Source organism: Chanos chanos, chromosome 3 (genome assembly GCF_902362185.1).
Source record: "Chanos chanos chromosome 3, fChaCha1.1, whole genome shotgun sequence".
NCBI lineage: Eukaryota > Metazoa > Chordata > Actinopteri > Gonorynchiformes > Chanidae > Chanos > Chanos chanos.
In genome coordinates, this window is record NC_044497.1 from 21,791,288 (window position 1) to 21,808,560 (window position 17,273).

A 17,273-nucleotide genomic window follows, 5' to 3' on the forward strand; every position below is an offset into this window, starting at 1 on the left:
GGCAGAAACATTAAAAGTGACACACCATTCAGCCATTCACGAAAACAGACGATCAACATGACCAACAAGGGATATTAGACACTTTTAGCCAGATGATGTTTTTAATTCAACATGTTGGACACTTAAGAATGATGATATGTACAGGAATAGATTTGGAGGCCTAACATGTTATGCCTATCTTGCATAAATTTAACAATTATTTTCATACAATCATACTTACCGGGATTCATGTTGGTAAACATGAGTGTACAGGAGGGGTAGCGTGAGCAACCATTCTCAACATGACAACCATTTCATTTCACTTCTCTGACTGGTAGCCTATTTTCCTTTTTCATTTCAATTCCAACCTTGCCAACGGGTTGTCCAGGTTTATATAGCCTGCATGAAGCAACGTGGTAAGAATGCACAGGGTGAAGTATCTAAGATACGCTTTTAGCAGTCCATCTTTGGAACATTGTAGTTTTACCACAACAGACCCAAGTCAATAACATCCACCGTAGCCTAATGTAAGTGCAGTCGGATTCTCTTAGCACCGCAGTTGTCTTTTCTTAAGTCCTTATAAATTCTCCTTCACATCTTTCCTTGACCTCAGCATTAATCTTCAGACCCGAAACAAGCATGGTGAATTCCATCGGCTGGTTCAGGAGTTGCGCCTGGATGATGGCAGCTTCCAGAATTATTTCAGGCTGGAGAGAACCCAATTTGATGCCCTGCTCGTAAAGGTGGCACCTTGGATTGCAAAGATGGATACAAATTACCGGTGAGCCGAGTCTCCAGCTGAATGGCTTGCCATTTGCCTACGGTTAGTGTAAATTATTTTACAGGAGGCGTGATTTAATGCAGGTATTCCGCAGAATAAAAAGCCAACCAAAGTAACACATTTATCTATTATCTATTTTTTTTCCAAATAAAATAGCTGATTATTTTAAGTGAGCATTACTATCAAACTTATAACTTCTGTGATATGACTTACATTCCAACATATTCTCAATATTGCAATAGATTCCTTGCAACTGGGGACTCCTACTGTACCATAGCTCACAGCTATCGTGTGGGACATAGCACAGTGGTTGGCATCTCTAGGACAATTTGGAACTCTTTGGTGGAGGAATACATGCCTGTTCCGACTAAAGAAGACTGGAGTGCCATTGTCTCAGACTTCGCCAAGCGCTGGAACTTCCCAAAATGTGTGGAGTCTATCGATGGGAAGCATGTGGTGATCCAGGCTCCAAGGACTTCTGGATCGCTATTCTACAACTACAAGCGGACTTTCTCTATAGTCCTCTTACCTGTTGTAGATGCCAGGTACTGCTTCCATGTGGTGGACATCAGCAGTTAGGAGAGGAGCAGCGACGGAGGGACTCTGGCCAATTCCCCCTTTGGTCAGGCCCTAAGAGATGGAACCCTCAATCTGCCTGAAGACACTCTGCTGCCAGGAGCAGAGCACCTGGGACCCCTGCCCCATGTCTTTGTGGGAGACGAGGCCTTTCCCCTCTGGAGAGACCTCATGAGGCCCTTCCCTGGCCCCAATCTCTCCAGCAGGAACAGGGTGCTCAATTACAGGTTTTCACATGCCAGGATGATAGCAGAGAATACCTTTGGTATTGTCTCATCACAGTGGCGGATGTACAGGCGTATCATCGGCATCAGCCCTGCAAATGTGGAAGCCTGTGTGAAAGCCACCTGTGTCCTGCACAACTACATGCGGAGGACCACAAGGACAAGGACAGAAGCAGTAGCTAGTGCGACAGAGGGAGCTTCAGCACTTCGAGAGGCCAGAAGAGTAGGGACCAACAACGCCACATGGGAGGCAATTCATGTGAGGGAGACCTTTGTTTTTTTTTTTAATTTCTTTAAAAAAAAAAGAAAAAAGAAAAAAGAAAAACATTGGAAGGGAAGGCAGGGGGGGTCAATTTGTTGGAAAGTTTAGAGCTACAAGGATGGATTCCCAGGTTTTCCTGAATTCTTTGGTCTGTTTATTGTTTTTAGCTGTGATTCGTTCCATTGAGAGGTAGTCTGTTAACAGATTAAGCCATTGTGATATTGAAAGTTTGTGCCTGTATTTCCAGTTTAGGAGTATTGTTTTTTTGGCTATGGTTAAGGTGACAAGTATGATCTTGTGATATTTGGGAATATGACTGATGGTTGTGAAATCTCCCAGTGAGACCTTTGTTTCCTATTTCTCTGCTGAGGGTGCAGTCCCCTGGCAACCGATGTTATAAGCATCCTACAAAAAGGCCCTTTTGAGAGCCACCCACATTAGATAAAAAAGAGCATTGTTTCCACCTGTCAGATCTCAAAAGTTCAATAGAAAAGTCAATATCACAATAAAATAATTTATCCTAGTTTACATTACATTAACATACTTAATGTAGTCTATCCCTAATATGACTTTGTCAGGCAACCTCTTTAAATGTCCTTTATTATCCCTTTGTAGCTGCACTGAAGATATGTATAAATCGTTATCGAGGACTTTGGGATTTCACACATTTGAAAGAGAGGCTGATAACTTTGTGTGGCTACCAAGCCATGTTAGATACTTGTGCAGCTCACGTTTATTTACGTGTCCCCTCTGGTTTAATAATTACCAATGCACCCACTCTAACTACAGGCATCCGAGTCGCAGATATACTTACGATTGCTTCATTTAGGCAGAATAAGATAAACGCTATAGATTATCCGCGCCTTAACGTTAGCGGTCTTCCACTGATAAACATGGCTTTAGCTATCTTTGTGGGTAACCTCGTTAAGCAATGGATAGTGTTATAAGCCGCTGGAGGCGATGCTGCCAGAAATACGGACGAGACATGATAGAACCATTATTTGTTTACTCGCTAGAACTGCTGCGCTGTTTAATACATAAACCTACAATCAAGTTTGTCGACAACTTCGCCTACGCCACCCAAATACCCTAACATTTAACGTAATTTTGTTGTTTGACCGACGGTTCGGGCTTTCACATTACTGCAGCAAAACCACGCATGGCTGACATAAATGTTGTCAAGCTTATTTGGGATAAGAGGAGACGAGATAGGGGACGTTTATTATTATTTGAGTAATGTATTTCACGCGACAATTATCAACTTACAGAGAACACAGATCATCTCCGTTGTGGGCTACTCTGCTCGACTCTGCTTAGGTCAGCCGATTGTTGTCATTTGTTGTGTTTGCACGTGTGTTAACAGTGGACACTAACAGTGGAGTTGCAGTGTTGGACAGTAGAGTTGCAGTTGCAGTAGAGGACAAACTACGCAACGTCAACATTCATAACAACTTCCGTCTCTCTGTTTCTTTTTTAATTGTCACTTATCGGCCATTGTAAACGCTGATACGATTTATCAGCAAGTAGCTTATATCGGCCGATAATATCAGGCTCTATTACATACACACACACACAAAATCAGGGAACAAACTGGGGACAGTTACACACAAACAATGAACTAACAAGATGATTAGCCAATCAGATCCAACTTCCCTATGACAGGCCAGGAAACAAGGAGGTAGGAACAGAGACCTGACACCTATAGACCTGGGAGAGAACTTCCCTGTCACAGATTCACCCAGCTGCTCTGTCCACTCAAGCTTGTTATGTTCTGAATCAAAATATCACAGCAAACACGCTATTTAAAATGTACAATTTATTTAAATGAGAATGTTTGGGGCTGTTATTGAACACATTACTCAGTACATTTAGGCTTGCCTGTGCATTCCATTTTTCTGTACAAGTAAATTAGTCGCTATAAGTCTGCCCCTAAACGTACAAATCTATTTGCATGACATCTGCGCCTTTTGCTCCTTCCACCCCCACCCTTATACAACAACTGAAACTCCAACAGAAAGGCCAAAATTTTATATTAATAAGAGTATCCACACAAAAATCTACTACTTTTTCAAATTCCAAGTTCTAGAGCAGTAAACCTTTAAACGATATGTTAGTAAAACAGTATTTTTTATTTTTTTATTTTTTATTTTTTTGCTTGTGCTCACAGCTTTATAAACATTTAAAAAACATTTAAGTCTTTAGATCTGGCCCAAACTATGACTCACAAAGCCAGAATGAATGGAATATGAAATTCAGGCTATAGATCATCTTACATAGGCCAGGTTAATGATAATGATACAAATATGTTAGTTCCAAGGATTTTGGGCAGTTTTATTTGAAAAGGGTCAAACACTTGCCTGTGTCTCCCCAAACTGGTAAGTATTCATCTTGTTGAATATCCAACATGATCTCCAGACCATTCCCTGTGCCGCCCTTCAGTGTAGTGAGCAGAGGGTTGCCGTCGAGTCCTGAGTTGAATGTGTAACACTTTCCATATCTTGTGTAAATCTAAGGAACCAAACACAGAAAAATATATTAATCCTTATCACTTACATATCTATAGTGATTCAGATAGGCTGGCATATTCCTATGAATATGAAGCCATTTCCTTATTATATTCCATCAGGTACTTATACACATTACAAATGCTACATATGGTAGGTTAAAATAGCATACTAATAATATACTTCTGTGCAATCTGTATTTATAATTATGAAATACTGCTCAAACAGTAATAATAGTATTATACAATAGTATTTTGTTGGATACTTTTCATGATGTAAAAGTGAACTCCATAAAGCATGTCAGCTTGGGTTACTGGGACTCATGACCAAGCAATGGATGCCACTGCAGTTAATTAGTGTTGCATGTGGCCATTAAGCATGAAACAAATAACCAGTTATTTTTTAAATTATAATATTAACTCATAACTTACTTTTAGTGATACTGTTTGTAAGACACAGTATGTTTCATAAAAAAGTACATTATCAAGACATTTTTTATTCCCTAGACATAGCAACTGTTATCTCAGTGGATGTGGTGTCCCCACATGAAACTCTGTGCTTCTAGAACATCTAAAAACATCAATGTGCAATTTTTGACTAATTCATGAAAGTTCTGACAGAAACAACAGAATTTGCCTGAATGATCCAGCTTGCCCATCTATCCCACAAAAGGTGTTCTTTTTGCATTATCCAGTGTGACAATGAACAGAAACAGAGGATCAGGGCTTCAAACCAGAATTTTTTTTAGTTGCTTCGTTCCAAGCAGAATCTGTATTTTAACGTTTCCGGTTCTGTGTTCCACCTTAAAATGATCGTTCCTGAACCAGTTAGAACCGAATGAAATACCGGTTAATAACGTTCCATGTAGGGCTGTGTGACATGACAACATGTATCGTTCGGATGGTATAAAAATGTCTATTGATAGATATTTTACTCTATAGTTCCTATTGCTAATTAATTAAAACGTAACAAAAACGCATTGCATCACTAACTAGGAGTGCTGTAGTCCAATTTGTCCTCAGGCTGAAATCCACTGTGGCTTCCCGGTCGTTTGATTGCTTTTCCATTGTTGTCAATCACAGAACTAGGCGTGACGGCATGCTCCAGTGGCAACAACAAAAAGCAGGGAGGAGTGTGCCCCGCGATGCGAAACTCATGAACTCTTATACATTTAAGCTTTTCTGTATACACGAATGAAGATACGGGTTATTTATGCCAAGTCGTTTATTGTCAAACAGCAACAAATATGTTTTAGGCTACTCAATAGACTACGTAGCTACAACCTTTATGAAAAGTTAGCGTATATAGCCAAAACACACATACCATTGTAGGCTCAAACATTGATGAAGTTGATATCTGGGACCAACATTTTATAAGGTGCATAGCATAATATTTACCTCCTCTGGCTGCGAATAGGGAGACCACACCACATTTCACTTTCATGCTATGTCACCACCCTGCCGCCGGGAAATCTATGTCTGCTATCGGAAGACGTGAGCGACGTTGAGAGGAAGACAGGAATTAAACTACGCACCAAAGTTACTGCAAGCAGAAAGTATTGTAATTTGTTGTAATAAATGAAAGAATGAAAAAATAACGTTATTAACTGGTTGCTGTTCTTTCAAATAAATATTTCTGTTCCAGAACATTAGAAAATACAAAGTTTCTGGTTTCGTTTTTGTTCCCAGCAAAATATCAATTGTTTCTGGATTTCGTTTTTGTTCCTTGAACTGATTCAAAGCCTTGCATCAGATACATGTTCACAAAGAGCTGGAAAGATTTGATGGTCAGCTTACTCCTTATTTTTCCCTCAACCAACAAATAGACAGGCCTTATGCCTTGTGGCAGGTCCTTTTTCCTATAGTGATGACCATGGTTTCATGAATAAAGTTCATTACAGCAAGTAATTGTGATAGTTTTAGCTGTAGTAGCAGGAGAAAATAACCTTAGAGAATAACCATGTCTCAGGGGTATCACAGCATTGTGTCCTGCTGTTGTGTCAACATAGTCTAATCACTGCATCATCCGCTGCAAAACCAGATAAACATTTAGTTTAAAAAAAAAAAAAAAAGATAGAGTGTGTTAGGTCTCTGTTAGGTCTCTAAAAAACACAGTGGGTGTTAGGTCTCGGTTAGGTCTCTAAAAAGTGTTGGTTAGTCCTGCTGCCACTGCACTGCTCTGCTCCAAATTCTATGCAAGAGCAGCACATTAGAAATAGATGTCTATTTAAATATTTAATATTAATTAATGTGAATTACAAGGGTGTAAAGTATTACAGGTAATGGACAACAAATATTTTTTGTCATGTAGCATACTAGAATTTTTTAGTAGAATATTACATCTAGTTTGTAAGTCTGATGAGTTTGTATCAGCCTAAACTGGTCTATTTGTTTCCTGGAGTGAACATTCAAGAAGATAAAACATAAAACTTTTGTAAACATGGTGTCCTAGTCATTTCTTTGGCATCTTTCTTCACACATTTCTTTCATGCTTGAATGAAATGTATATTGATTGCAACCAGGCCAATGCTATTGTAAAATAATGGACCAGGACAGTAATGGTGCCTTCTGTCAGAATGTATGGCTCCTTTTATTGTGATTAAATTACATTTAGATTTAAAATATTTGAGAAACAAGTTTGAATGAGGGATTTGTGTTAGACTGGAGAGGAGATACTTAGCAACTGTCAAAGAGGCCAGAGGAAAGAAAGAGAATTGCTCACATTTGGGTATCACTGCAGTAATATCTGATGGCCTGGGGAAGAAGCTCCTACGGAGCCTCTCAGCGTTGGCCTTGAGGTTGCAGAGCCGTCTGCCAGACTGCAGCCACTGATAGAGTCCATGGTTAGGGTGATGGGCATCCTTCATAACCCTGCCGGCTCTGTTGCTGCACCGCCTGGTATACAAGTCCTGGAGGGGCATTAGAACAGTGGTGCGCTCAGCTAGTTGCACTAGCCTCTGCAGGGCCTTACGGTCCTGTGAAGAGCAGTTCCCATACCAGGTGGTGATGCATCCTGTTAGAATGCTCTCGATGGTACCGGAGTAGAAGATTTTTAAAATCTGTTTTGGCAGATTTTTCACCAGGGCGGTAGTGTGGGTGGTCCATGTCAGGTCCTCGGTGATGAGTATGCTGAAGTATCGGAGACTGTTCACTCTTTCCACTAGGGCACCGTTGATGGAGAGGGGGTGTAGCTCCTCTGTCATGTCCTGCAGCAGTCCACTACCAGCTCCTTTGTTTTGTTGACGTTAAGGGAGAGGCAGTTGACCTGGCACCATTTTGTCAGGTCCTCCACCTCCTCCAGCTAGGCCTTCTCGTTGTTATTGGTGATCAGGCCCACCACCACAGTATCATCTGCAAACTACGATTGCTTAGGAGCTGCTCTTTGTCACACAGTCATATGTGTAGTCGTTTAACTCCATCGGGGAGGACTTTTTGGGCACAGGAACAATAACAGATCTTTTGAAGCATGTGGGTACTACGATCTGGGCTAGGGAGAGGTTGCAGATTGTTGTCAATACAGGGGTTAGCTGATCTGCACATGTTTTTAGGATGCACGCAGGAATGCCATCAGGACCCGCTGCCTTCTTGGTGTTTACTCATTTCAGAGCTCTCCTGCTGTCATGCTCTGAGACAGTGAGTAAGCGCTCACCTCCCGCAGCAGGGCTCGATTCCCAAGTGCTAGTACCTATGCTCATGTTAGCGTCATTAGCACCAAACTGGGCAAAGAAAGAGTTAGTGAGAGTAGCATCAGCATTCACCATAGAGGAGACATTGCCTTTGAAGTCCGATTGTTTGTATTCTTTGCCATATGCGTCGGGTGTCAGAGAGTTGGAACTGTGACTCAACTCTGTCCCTGCACTGTCGTTTTGCGTCTTTGACAGCCCTCCTTAGTTTGTATGGCTCCGCTTTGTAGTCGTCCATGTTCCCATTCAGAGGACCGTCGTTGAAGGCAGCAGTGTGTGCATTCAATGCTTCGCGTATGGATTTGTCTACCCATGGTTTCTGGTTAGGAAAGGTCCTAACTTTCGTCACAGGGACTACATCGTCCACAAGCTTGGCGATGAAGCACGTCACTACTTCCACATATTCCTTGACGTCCTCGGAGGAGGAGTGGAACATATCCCAGTCTACACATCTCATAGCATGTCTTCTGATTGGGCGGTCCAGCACCTGACCTCTGCTCTGCTGTTCTATCCATACACCAGACGATGAAGGAGTCTGTTGGCTGTATGGATCTGTCCGGCACTGAGGGGGACAGCCATGTTTCAGTGAAACAAAGGATATTGCAGTCCCTCATGTCTCTTTGGAATTGGATACGTGCCCTGATGTCGTCCAGCTTGTTTTCCGGAGACTGTACATTTGCAAGCAGAATAGTGGGCAGAGGAGGGCGAAGTGCCTGCAACCTCAGGCTGTTCCGAACTCTCGCTTGCTTCGCTCTGTGTCTTCTCCTTTGCTTCCCTGGAGACGCGTCTCTGTTGTTGTTGTTTTGGCTGCCGTTCCTAAGCATCTCCTTTGGCCAAACTTTGAATTGCCAAAGGGTGCGGAAGGGGAAGGGTGTGCTGATCATAACTAATCCATGCAGCTGCAAAGGTGCAGAAGAAGTTCACCTTGTCACCTTCATCTTTCATGTGCACAGTTGCACACTATGCATATGAGCCAACAATTTCCAAAATTTTTGACATTGAAATGGTCATTTGTCTCATGGTGCCTTTGTTTAGGCGGGGGAAACGCTCCCTGGTTTATGCCTGCTGGGGCTTACTTTTGCATTTAACAATTCAGTGGAGTCTAATTTCACTGAAGCTGGAAGTTCATGGCCTAACCATGGTTTCTTCACTGAGTTGTAGAGACGGCTTTCTGTGTAGCAGGTGACTGGCCTGGTGGGTGCTGAAATACAGCATCAGCTCCCAAATTACTCGTAATGAATGTTCTTGTTTGGAGATTGCAGCATACTGAGCAGCGCATAAAGGTTAAGGCATTGTCATGGATTAATCACAGATTGCACGAAAGCTTACATTCTGTGGTGTGATGCTGTTACCGGGGTTACAGTGACATAGCCCTAGGGAAGTCAGTCTGACATGGCCATATCACACTCTGGCTTCATTTTATGTTCCTCAAAGAACAGCCTTCATGTATACCTCACTATATATGATTAAAATGATATAAGGGGGCCTGCTGATTATGTCACTTATAGTTTCTTGTCTTTTTCCAATGAAACACAACTCTGGCAACATGAAAATCATGGTGGATTGAGGAAATATTGATGGTTATATGCTGCTCAGTTCTGAATCAGTGTGTACACCAACACATGGAAAGACCAAGAATTCCTCTCTGTGATGATGCCTGTGATGATATTTCATTACTCTTACAGCAACACAAATCTAGACTCTTTACCAGCATTTACTGTGATTAGCTGTGTTAGTAGAGCTGCTACCTATAGTGCACAATTCCTATCAACTGAATGAGATACAATTTCAGTTAAAATTATTATTTAATTGCAAACTGTTTTGGAGTATCATTAAGAGAATGAACTGCAGCCAGCTCTGGCATAAACTCAATCTGTAAACCAAAACAAGTGGTTGTAGTTTATAACATCATATTTTACCTTATTTTTATCCTACTTTGGACAACTAAAGACTCTGGATTACTTTGTCTCATGCATAGACCTACTTTCTTTAATGTGGACTTTTTGTGTAGTTTTACAAAAACACTATCCTTTATTAACAGTGCCCTGTAGTATTGTTTACTGAACAGACATACCATCAATGTTTTATCATTAGGCATTATGCATGGCAAGAGGAACAAAGCTAATCTAAGTCATTATCCATGACAGGAGGAACAGAGCTAATCTAAGTCATTATCCACGTAAAGAAGAACAGAGCTAATCTACGTCATTATCCATGTACATAAGATCCAGAGCTAATCTAAGTCACTATCCATGACAAGAGGAGCAGAGCTAATCGAAGTCATTATCCATGTACATAAGAACCAGAGCTAATCTGAGTCATTACTAGTGAAAAACAAAAACAGTTAATCTAAGTCATTATCCCTGTACAGCAGGACCAGAACTTATCTAAGTCATTATCCATGTAAAGAAGAACCAGAGCTAATCTAAATCATTATCCATATCAATGGAGACAGAGCTAATCTAAGTGACAATCTATGACTAGTATTACAAAGCTAATCTAAAACAACATTATGAATTTGCTGCAGAAGAATTTATTCATTTCAGAAAGAAAAACATAAAAAAAAACAAAACAAAAAAAAAAACGAAACAAAACAAAACGAAACAAAACAAAAAAAACCCAGCACAGTTGCATTCAAGTGAGCTGAAGTTTAAACACTTTTAAGTTTCAAAAGATCAGGTGGATTACTGGAGCAGTGAAGTCAAAAACCATTGTGTACTGATTGTAAAACTAATTCCTCAAGAGACGCAAGCCTGCAGAAGAGTTGAAATCAAATAGCTGAGATCACTGCCTGGATGCTCTCAAATTCCCTGGCAATTTCTCCTCTGTATCAGCAAGTGACAGATTCTTTTTCCCACATCCCAAAGCTTCCCCATTACGGTGCAGAATCCATCAAATCACACAGAACTGCTCTGTTACTGTCAGAACCGCCCAGGAGTGCATTGCCTGCAGAAACACTTGGACAGACTTCACTTTCACATTTATCACTGCGCTTTGAAATTCACAACACAACACCAGTAGACATTCAGTTTCTGTCTGTCTTTGTGAAAGTGTTTCAAAATGGTGCAGGTGAAGTAATACAACAGCACAACAGGGCCTCGATTACCCATGCATCAGCATCCCTTGCTTTTCTGGGGTTTCGTAGCATAGTGTAACGAGCATGATGATGTAGTCTGCATGTGACTGGACAGTATAAGAACCATGCAGTGCGTAGGTTGTGTGTGTGTGAAGGAGACATTTCAGCCTTGTGTGGTGGTTTCCCTATCCCACCCTGACGGTCCGGCTGGGTGGAGCGGAGCAGAGACGGGCCTTCCTGTCCACAATCCCTGAATGCCAAGCGCCGCCAGCAGATCGTCACAATAGGTAGAGTGAAAAGAGTAGATTTGTTTTTAGAAAAGATTTCACGTAAGTTTAAAAAAAGGATGTTGGATAAAGAAGCATCGGTGTTGTTTAGACTGACCTCAGTGTAGTGCCACAAATTGGTTGAGATACTGGCTGCATGTGTATATGACCAGCTTTTATTGAACACAGGCCAGGAAACAGAGGCACAACAACTCAAAATCTGGTACAAAGCAGGATAAACACAGGATTCAAAATAGACTCACAGACTCACTGGTGGTGCTCAGGCACATCACTGTAAGGGCACATCACATCAAGTCTTCACAAAGGAAACTAGGGAAAACTAGCAATATTTTTACTAACAGCAAAACAGGCTAGATTAATGGAAACAGGTAAACTCCATGACTGAATAATTAAGTGAACCAAGGAAAACAAGGCACTGACTAAACAATAAAAACTCAAAATGATCGCCAGAGAAGAGAAGTTAGAACCTGGGGTGTGTCATGTAAGCATGTGCAGATTGTATTTGGTGTCAGTTTAAATAAAAAAAAAACAAATAAACAAATTAAAGGAATTGTTTTAAAGTCAACTGCAAACACAACTCCTTCTTGTACCATATCACTGCAGTATGCTTTGCTTTGCACATACTTGTTTCACATCATTTAAGCAGCATTGCTTTGAAAGAGAGATACCAAATGGTCAAATGTTAAGGCTTTCTTAATCCATGCCAAGCTGTTAGGGGAATCTCATTTTACACTAAAGAGGAAACACAATCTGAAGCGGACACCTTCAGCCCCTCAGAAGGGACTGAATATAGATCTACTGGGGCATTAGAGGAAATAAAATCCACAGACTGAAAAAAAAGTAATTCTAAACCAAAGGTCACTGCGATACAAAAAGGCTATGTTAACTCCTGGCATTAACATCCCACCTCATTGGACTGAACCTTCCTGTTTCAGTCCAGTCCCTGCATCTCCAACACAGTTTTTAAACCAGTCGGTGTCAAGTAACAACACTTGTCAATAAAACTCACATTTCACTTGTCCTCTCACGCTCAAAATTCAGTACATTGGAAAGGCTAAGCAATGAGTGGACATGTGTGTCCAGGTTTCATTCACACAGAGTGAGATTGGATTGTAATGTAAGCAGCCTAATCCTATTGACCAAGCAGCATCTAACCCATCTTCACACAAGATTTTACAGGAATGTTCTCCACATCAGATCATATTTCAGTGTCATGTGTTAGCCAGCCTGTAGTAGAATGGACACAGATCACTTAATTAGTTGTGGCTTAGTTAGACAGTTAGTTAGCTGGATGATTGGGAAACATGAATGCAGTCATTTTGCTCATTCCTGATTCCTAAACTTGAAAGAAATATATAAATAAAATATATTTTTACCACAGTTGTTTACAAACTTTGTTGCATTGTTCAAACTGTGTTTCCAAAATGCCAGAACCATGAAGAATTCCCCAGAAGTAAATGTGAAATCTACTCCTTTCAACTCACCTGCATGTGCAGTTCAGTCCCTCACTACATGATCTACTCAGTTTAATTTTTAGGGTGAAAATAATGGGTTTTAGTATTCTAGGCACCCAGTTCACAGGTACCATTTGATTTGAAGGCAAAAATAAGCTGCACCATCACTGATAAAAGTAGTAAAAAGTAGCAAAAGTAATTAAAATATCTGTAATTTTAAGGTATTGACTTCTAATTTGAATATATTCATTAGAATGTAAACTGTAAACTGTACCTTCCTACAACTGAAATGATCAATCAATCTGTGGAATTTTACACTAAACTTTGGAAAATTGTATTTTCATTTAGGGTGTTGTTTGGTATGGTACCCTGGGAGAGATTGGGATGAATACTGTATGTGTTTTATGGTGAAAGGTTCATGAAGTATAACAGGCCACTGTGCTTTAACTTACAGTCACAGCTTTTATTATGATGCTATGCTATGTGTCTGAGGACTGTCAGATGAAACAGGGTTTTCATATTTGACAGTTATGCATTGGTATACTGTTTATGTCCAGACAGTTCGTGCTTGTAGAGCAGAGGAAATGCATACCTTTGCTTGTTGCATTTCTGTGGCAATGACTGGCACTGCATTGGAGAGCCATGTTCTATGCACATCAATAGCATGTTTACCTGTATAAATTGTGGTTTGACATCAGTGGCTATTTGTCTTTGGATAGATTTGCAAGGATTAATGACAATGTGGAGATTTTCATCTCCTTTAGACATTTTTCATGTGTGTATCCATCATATTTCCGTAAACCCCCCCCATGGAAACAATGAATACCAAAGCCAGTTATGTTTGTTTGGTTCCGATCTTGTTCCATTTTTTCAACTCAGAACACAAATGTAGGGCTGCAGACAGATTAATGCCGGAATTACTAAAACTTAATCCCCAGGCTCCAGATCTGAGAGTAAATGAAATTTAAAACATGTATATATAATTAATTTATTGTACTTTTTTGCCAACAAAATAAACTGTTCTGATAGCTGATAGATGAGGGAAAGGAGGGCGCAATAATTATAGTTGGCAGGTTTGTAGCATGCGTCAATTCATAATCCAATTATAATCCACTCCAAAGCTTTAATATTCATAAAAATATTATATTCTTGTCTGTTGGCTGTATAATTACTATGGAGAATGGCTGCACAATAGTTGGAAAAATGATGCCAAAAACATAAGCAGCAAGAGCAACAGTTTAAAAATGTTTTGCTTTTTTTTCATTTTCTTCTGTTGTGATTGTGCCACACGACAAGATAACAGATCATTGGCACCTGCGGCTGCACTGATGCATACCATCAGCACTTTGCTTTTTTCTTTCTTTTTCTCTCTGTCTTTCCTTTTTTGGAGGGTGGGGGGTGGAGTTACCATTGCTGTGTCAGCATTTACATATTAGAGCGGAAAACTTTGTTATCCTATCAAAAATAAATTATTTGAATATCTCCGTTGGGATTGAAGGTTGTTTGTTTGTTTGCTGCTTGTTCTCCTCACCCGTCTGTGGCCAAGCATTTTATAAAATGAAAAGGAAAAAGGCAGAGAAAAAAAGATCTTATTGACCCAAGCAAGCAACAGGCAGCGGTATCTGAATATTCTAAACAGACGAATGCAGACAAGTAGACATTTCAAGCTTTTGAAAAGAGTAAGAAGTTATCTGGCTGATGACCCAAAGGGAATTCAAGAACTAAAGGAAGCAGTTTAAGTGTAAAGGAAAGTGAACGGCGGCTTGCCTCAGCTAGCTACTAGTTACAGCCAGCACTGGCTAGCAACCAACCACAAGCTCTAACAGCAGTAATGAGCATCAGGACCCTGTTTTCACATCTCTGCAGTGCCCCCCCCCCCCACCCCTCAGGCAACCCACCATTAGCTGCAACCCTCATCAGCACCAGCTGCCTATAAAGTAGCATCTTTTAACATCTGTTAGCATCATTGGTATTTGATGCCACATCTCTGCGACCTTTACTGCACCTGCCACTGTCACAATTAGGGTTGCCACCCATCTCGTATAATACAGGAACATCCTGTATTGGAAAATAAAATGCTGCGTCCCGTATTGAATGAATAAGGGACTCGATTTGTCCCGTATTTGGTACATCATTTCATATATACAGTAGATCTTCAAAATGCTGAGAATAACATGACATCAGGTAAAATCAAACCAGTTATACAAGTGGAGTGGGGAAGTTTAATTTCAGTGGTGAGCTACAGACCAGCTGTGTTAGATTGCATGTCAGCATCATCGTTTCTATTAGGTGTAACTCAGTGGTTGCCTTGTAGCTTACAATTAAAAACAGTAGCCTCAGTCACTGTATTTTTCTTTTCCTTATTATTTCAATGATGTCTCAAGTCCCCCAGTGAAACATAAGAGGCTGTCGAGTTATTGGGTTGAATGATCAGTGGGTCAGCCCTTTGCCTGGCGCCGAATACAAGGCATCGAGCTTTTGTGGTTGCCCATGGAGGGGTGTCTGATCTTAACCAGCACGCTGGTCTTGGGATCTACTCAGGTGGCTGATTTTAATAGCATCATCAGCACTTTCTTTTGCCAGGAACATAAGGAATAAACAAGGATGTAAGGCCTTGTTTCTGTGTTAATAATGCAGTGTAAAATATTCTGAAATCTAAAATGCTGTAAAAACATGAAATGGTAGAATGATTTAGGATTATATACTTTGCACTTTATTCTCCTATACTAGTGATGATGTGGAGTGACCGTAATGTTACAATCTGAGAAGTGTAACATAGATGAGAAGCATTTCTTTTTTAGTATCTGTTTCAAAAATGATAATATATCCTGCACAGATATTGAGCAATTCATTGTTGCATTGTTTTAACCAAATAAAATACTACATGCACACCCTTCCTCAACATACACTCTCCCTCCATGCACACGCCCTTCCTCTATATGACCCTGCATTGCACAATTTCACAGGTCACAGTTCTTCAATCAGACATAAATTCAAGACGATGATCACCAGATCCTATCTATATAAATGTTACATTCCACAGTCCCACATGATAACTGGGACATTCACAAGACTGAGACTGTAAATTAAGTCAGGATTGTACCGTGTAATCTATGATACGGAAAGAACTGTTTTGAGATTTAGGTCTGAAAAGCTGGGTTCCCCTCTCAGCTCTTACTCACTGTGGTAAAGTTCTCTGGCCCACATTCCTTGCCGCGATATTTGCATTCAAGTAGCATTTCCTCGATGTTATGGCTGGTTCTTTGCACAAACTCCAGCATATTGAACGTCTTGCTGGGGAAGAACTTGCTGTCATCCACTGGCTGGCCGAGGGCAGCCATGTAGTCATCAAAGTCGCTCTGCTCCACCCCAAGCAGCCCAGCCATCCAGAATAGGTCGTTCCGAAGCATTTTTGACCGACGGAAGCTGTTGTAATTGCAAAGTGTGATGGCTGGGAAGTACATAACTGGACTATCCATCTCGTCCAGTATGGTGACATGAGGGTAGCGGTAGTACTCCATCACAGCACCAAACACCTGGTACAGAAAAATGGACAGAGAGGCTGTGAAAGCAGACGCCCAGAGCAGGCGACGCAAAGTTACTCCACCAGGTAAGAAGATGTGACTGAGCCCGTGGAGCGTGCAGTTAGCACCAAAAACAGTGATGTCTGATGCACGGGGTTGCTCCTCTTCCTCAGGGTTTCCCATGGCTTCAGTGATCAGATTAGAGCTCTTCTCAGACACTAGTGGATGAACTGGTCTCTGTTTTTTTTCAGCCCTGACAAAGAATGGAGGTGGGCTGCTGGTCACATGAGATGCCTGTCCAGTTGCTGACAGACAGTTTCCTGTGGTGCATTTGTGGAGGACATGGAAAGAACTGGAGCTAGAGTTTCTTTGGGGATATATTTTATCCACAGTGGGCAGGCTGGAGGGCAAAGGAAGGGTTTGTAAAGCGAGCCCGGAAACTGTAGAAACAATCAATACTGAATGTGCGTGTATCTAATGGCAATGCAGAAGCGTGGAGTGACTGGAAGATTGTGCTGTATAATGTACTTTAAGTTTCTTGTTCTTCAGCAATTTTATTTCTTTTTTCTTATTTAGTTATTAAGTGTTGACTTAATTGGTGTTGACTATGTTATTAAGTGTTGACTATGCAAACAAATAGTAGCTGTTTACTAATAGAACTGCTCTGAAAATAAAACAGAGTAAGCCTATTTACTTGGCAGTCAATATTTTGTTTCTCCTCCGTAAATTATGTGCAGGGCTATACTGTTGTGTAGTATATAATTACCATAAGACTTTCCCATCAGTGACTGCAAATTGATGTTCATGCTGAGAAATATTTTAATTAGATTATGACTACAGTATAAATCTGTAGCTTAGGTACCATCACCTATCCCCCTTTTATCTAATGCACATGATAGGTATAACACATTTCGATGGCCCAGT

At 40.8% G+C, this 17,273-nt stretch overlaps 1 protein-coding gene across 1 annotated transcript in view; it reads right to left on the reverse strand.

Moving 5' to 3' along the window:
* Nucleotides 1–16,532, reverse strand: part of asic1c (acid-sensing (proton-gated) ion channel 1c) — a 57,714-nt gene extending 41,182 nt beyond the window's left edge. Inside the window, exons 1-2 of the mRNA XM_030767655.1 lie at nt 16,008–16,532; nt 4,180–4,330 (exon numbers count right to left, since the gene is read on the reverse strand). Coding sequence (XP_030623515.1) covers nt 4,180–4,330; nt 16,008–16,532 — 676 coding nt within the window. The remainder of the gene's footprint in view (nt 1–4,179; nt 4,331–16,007) is intronic.
* Between the last annotated feature and the right edge of the window lie 741 nt (nt 16,533–17,273).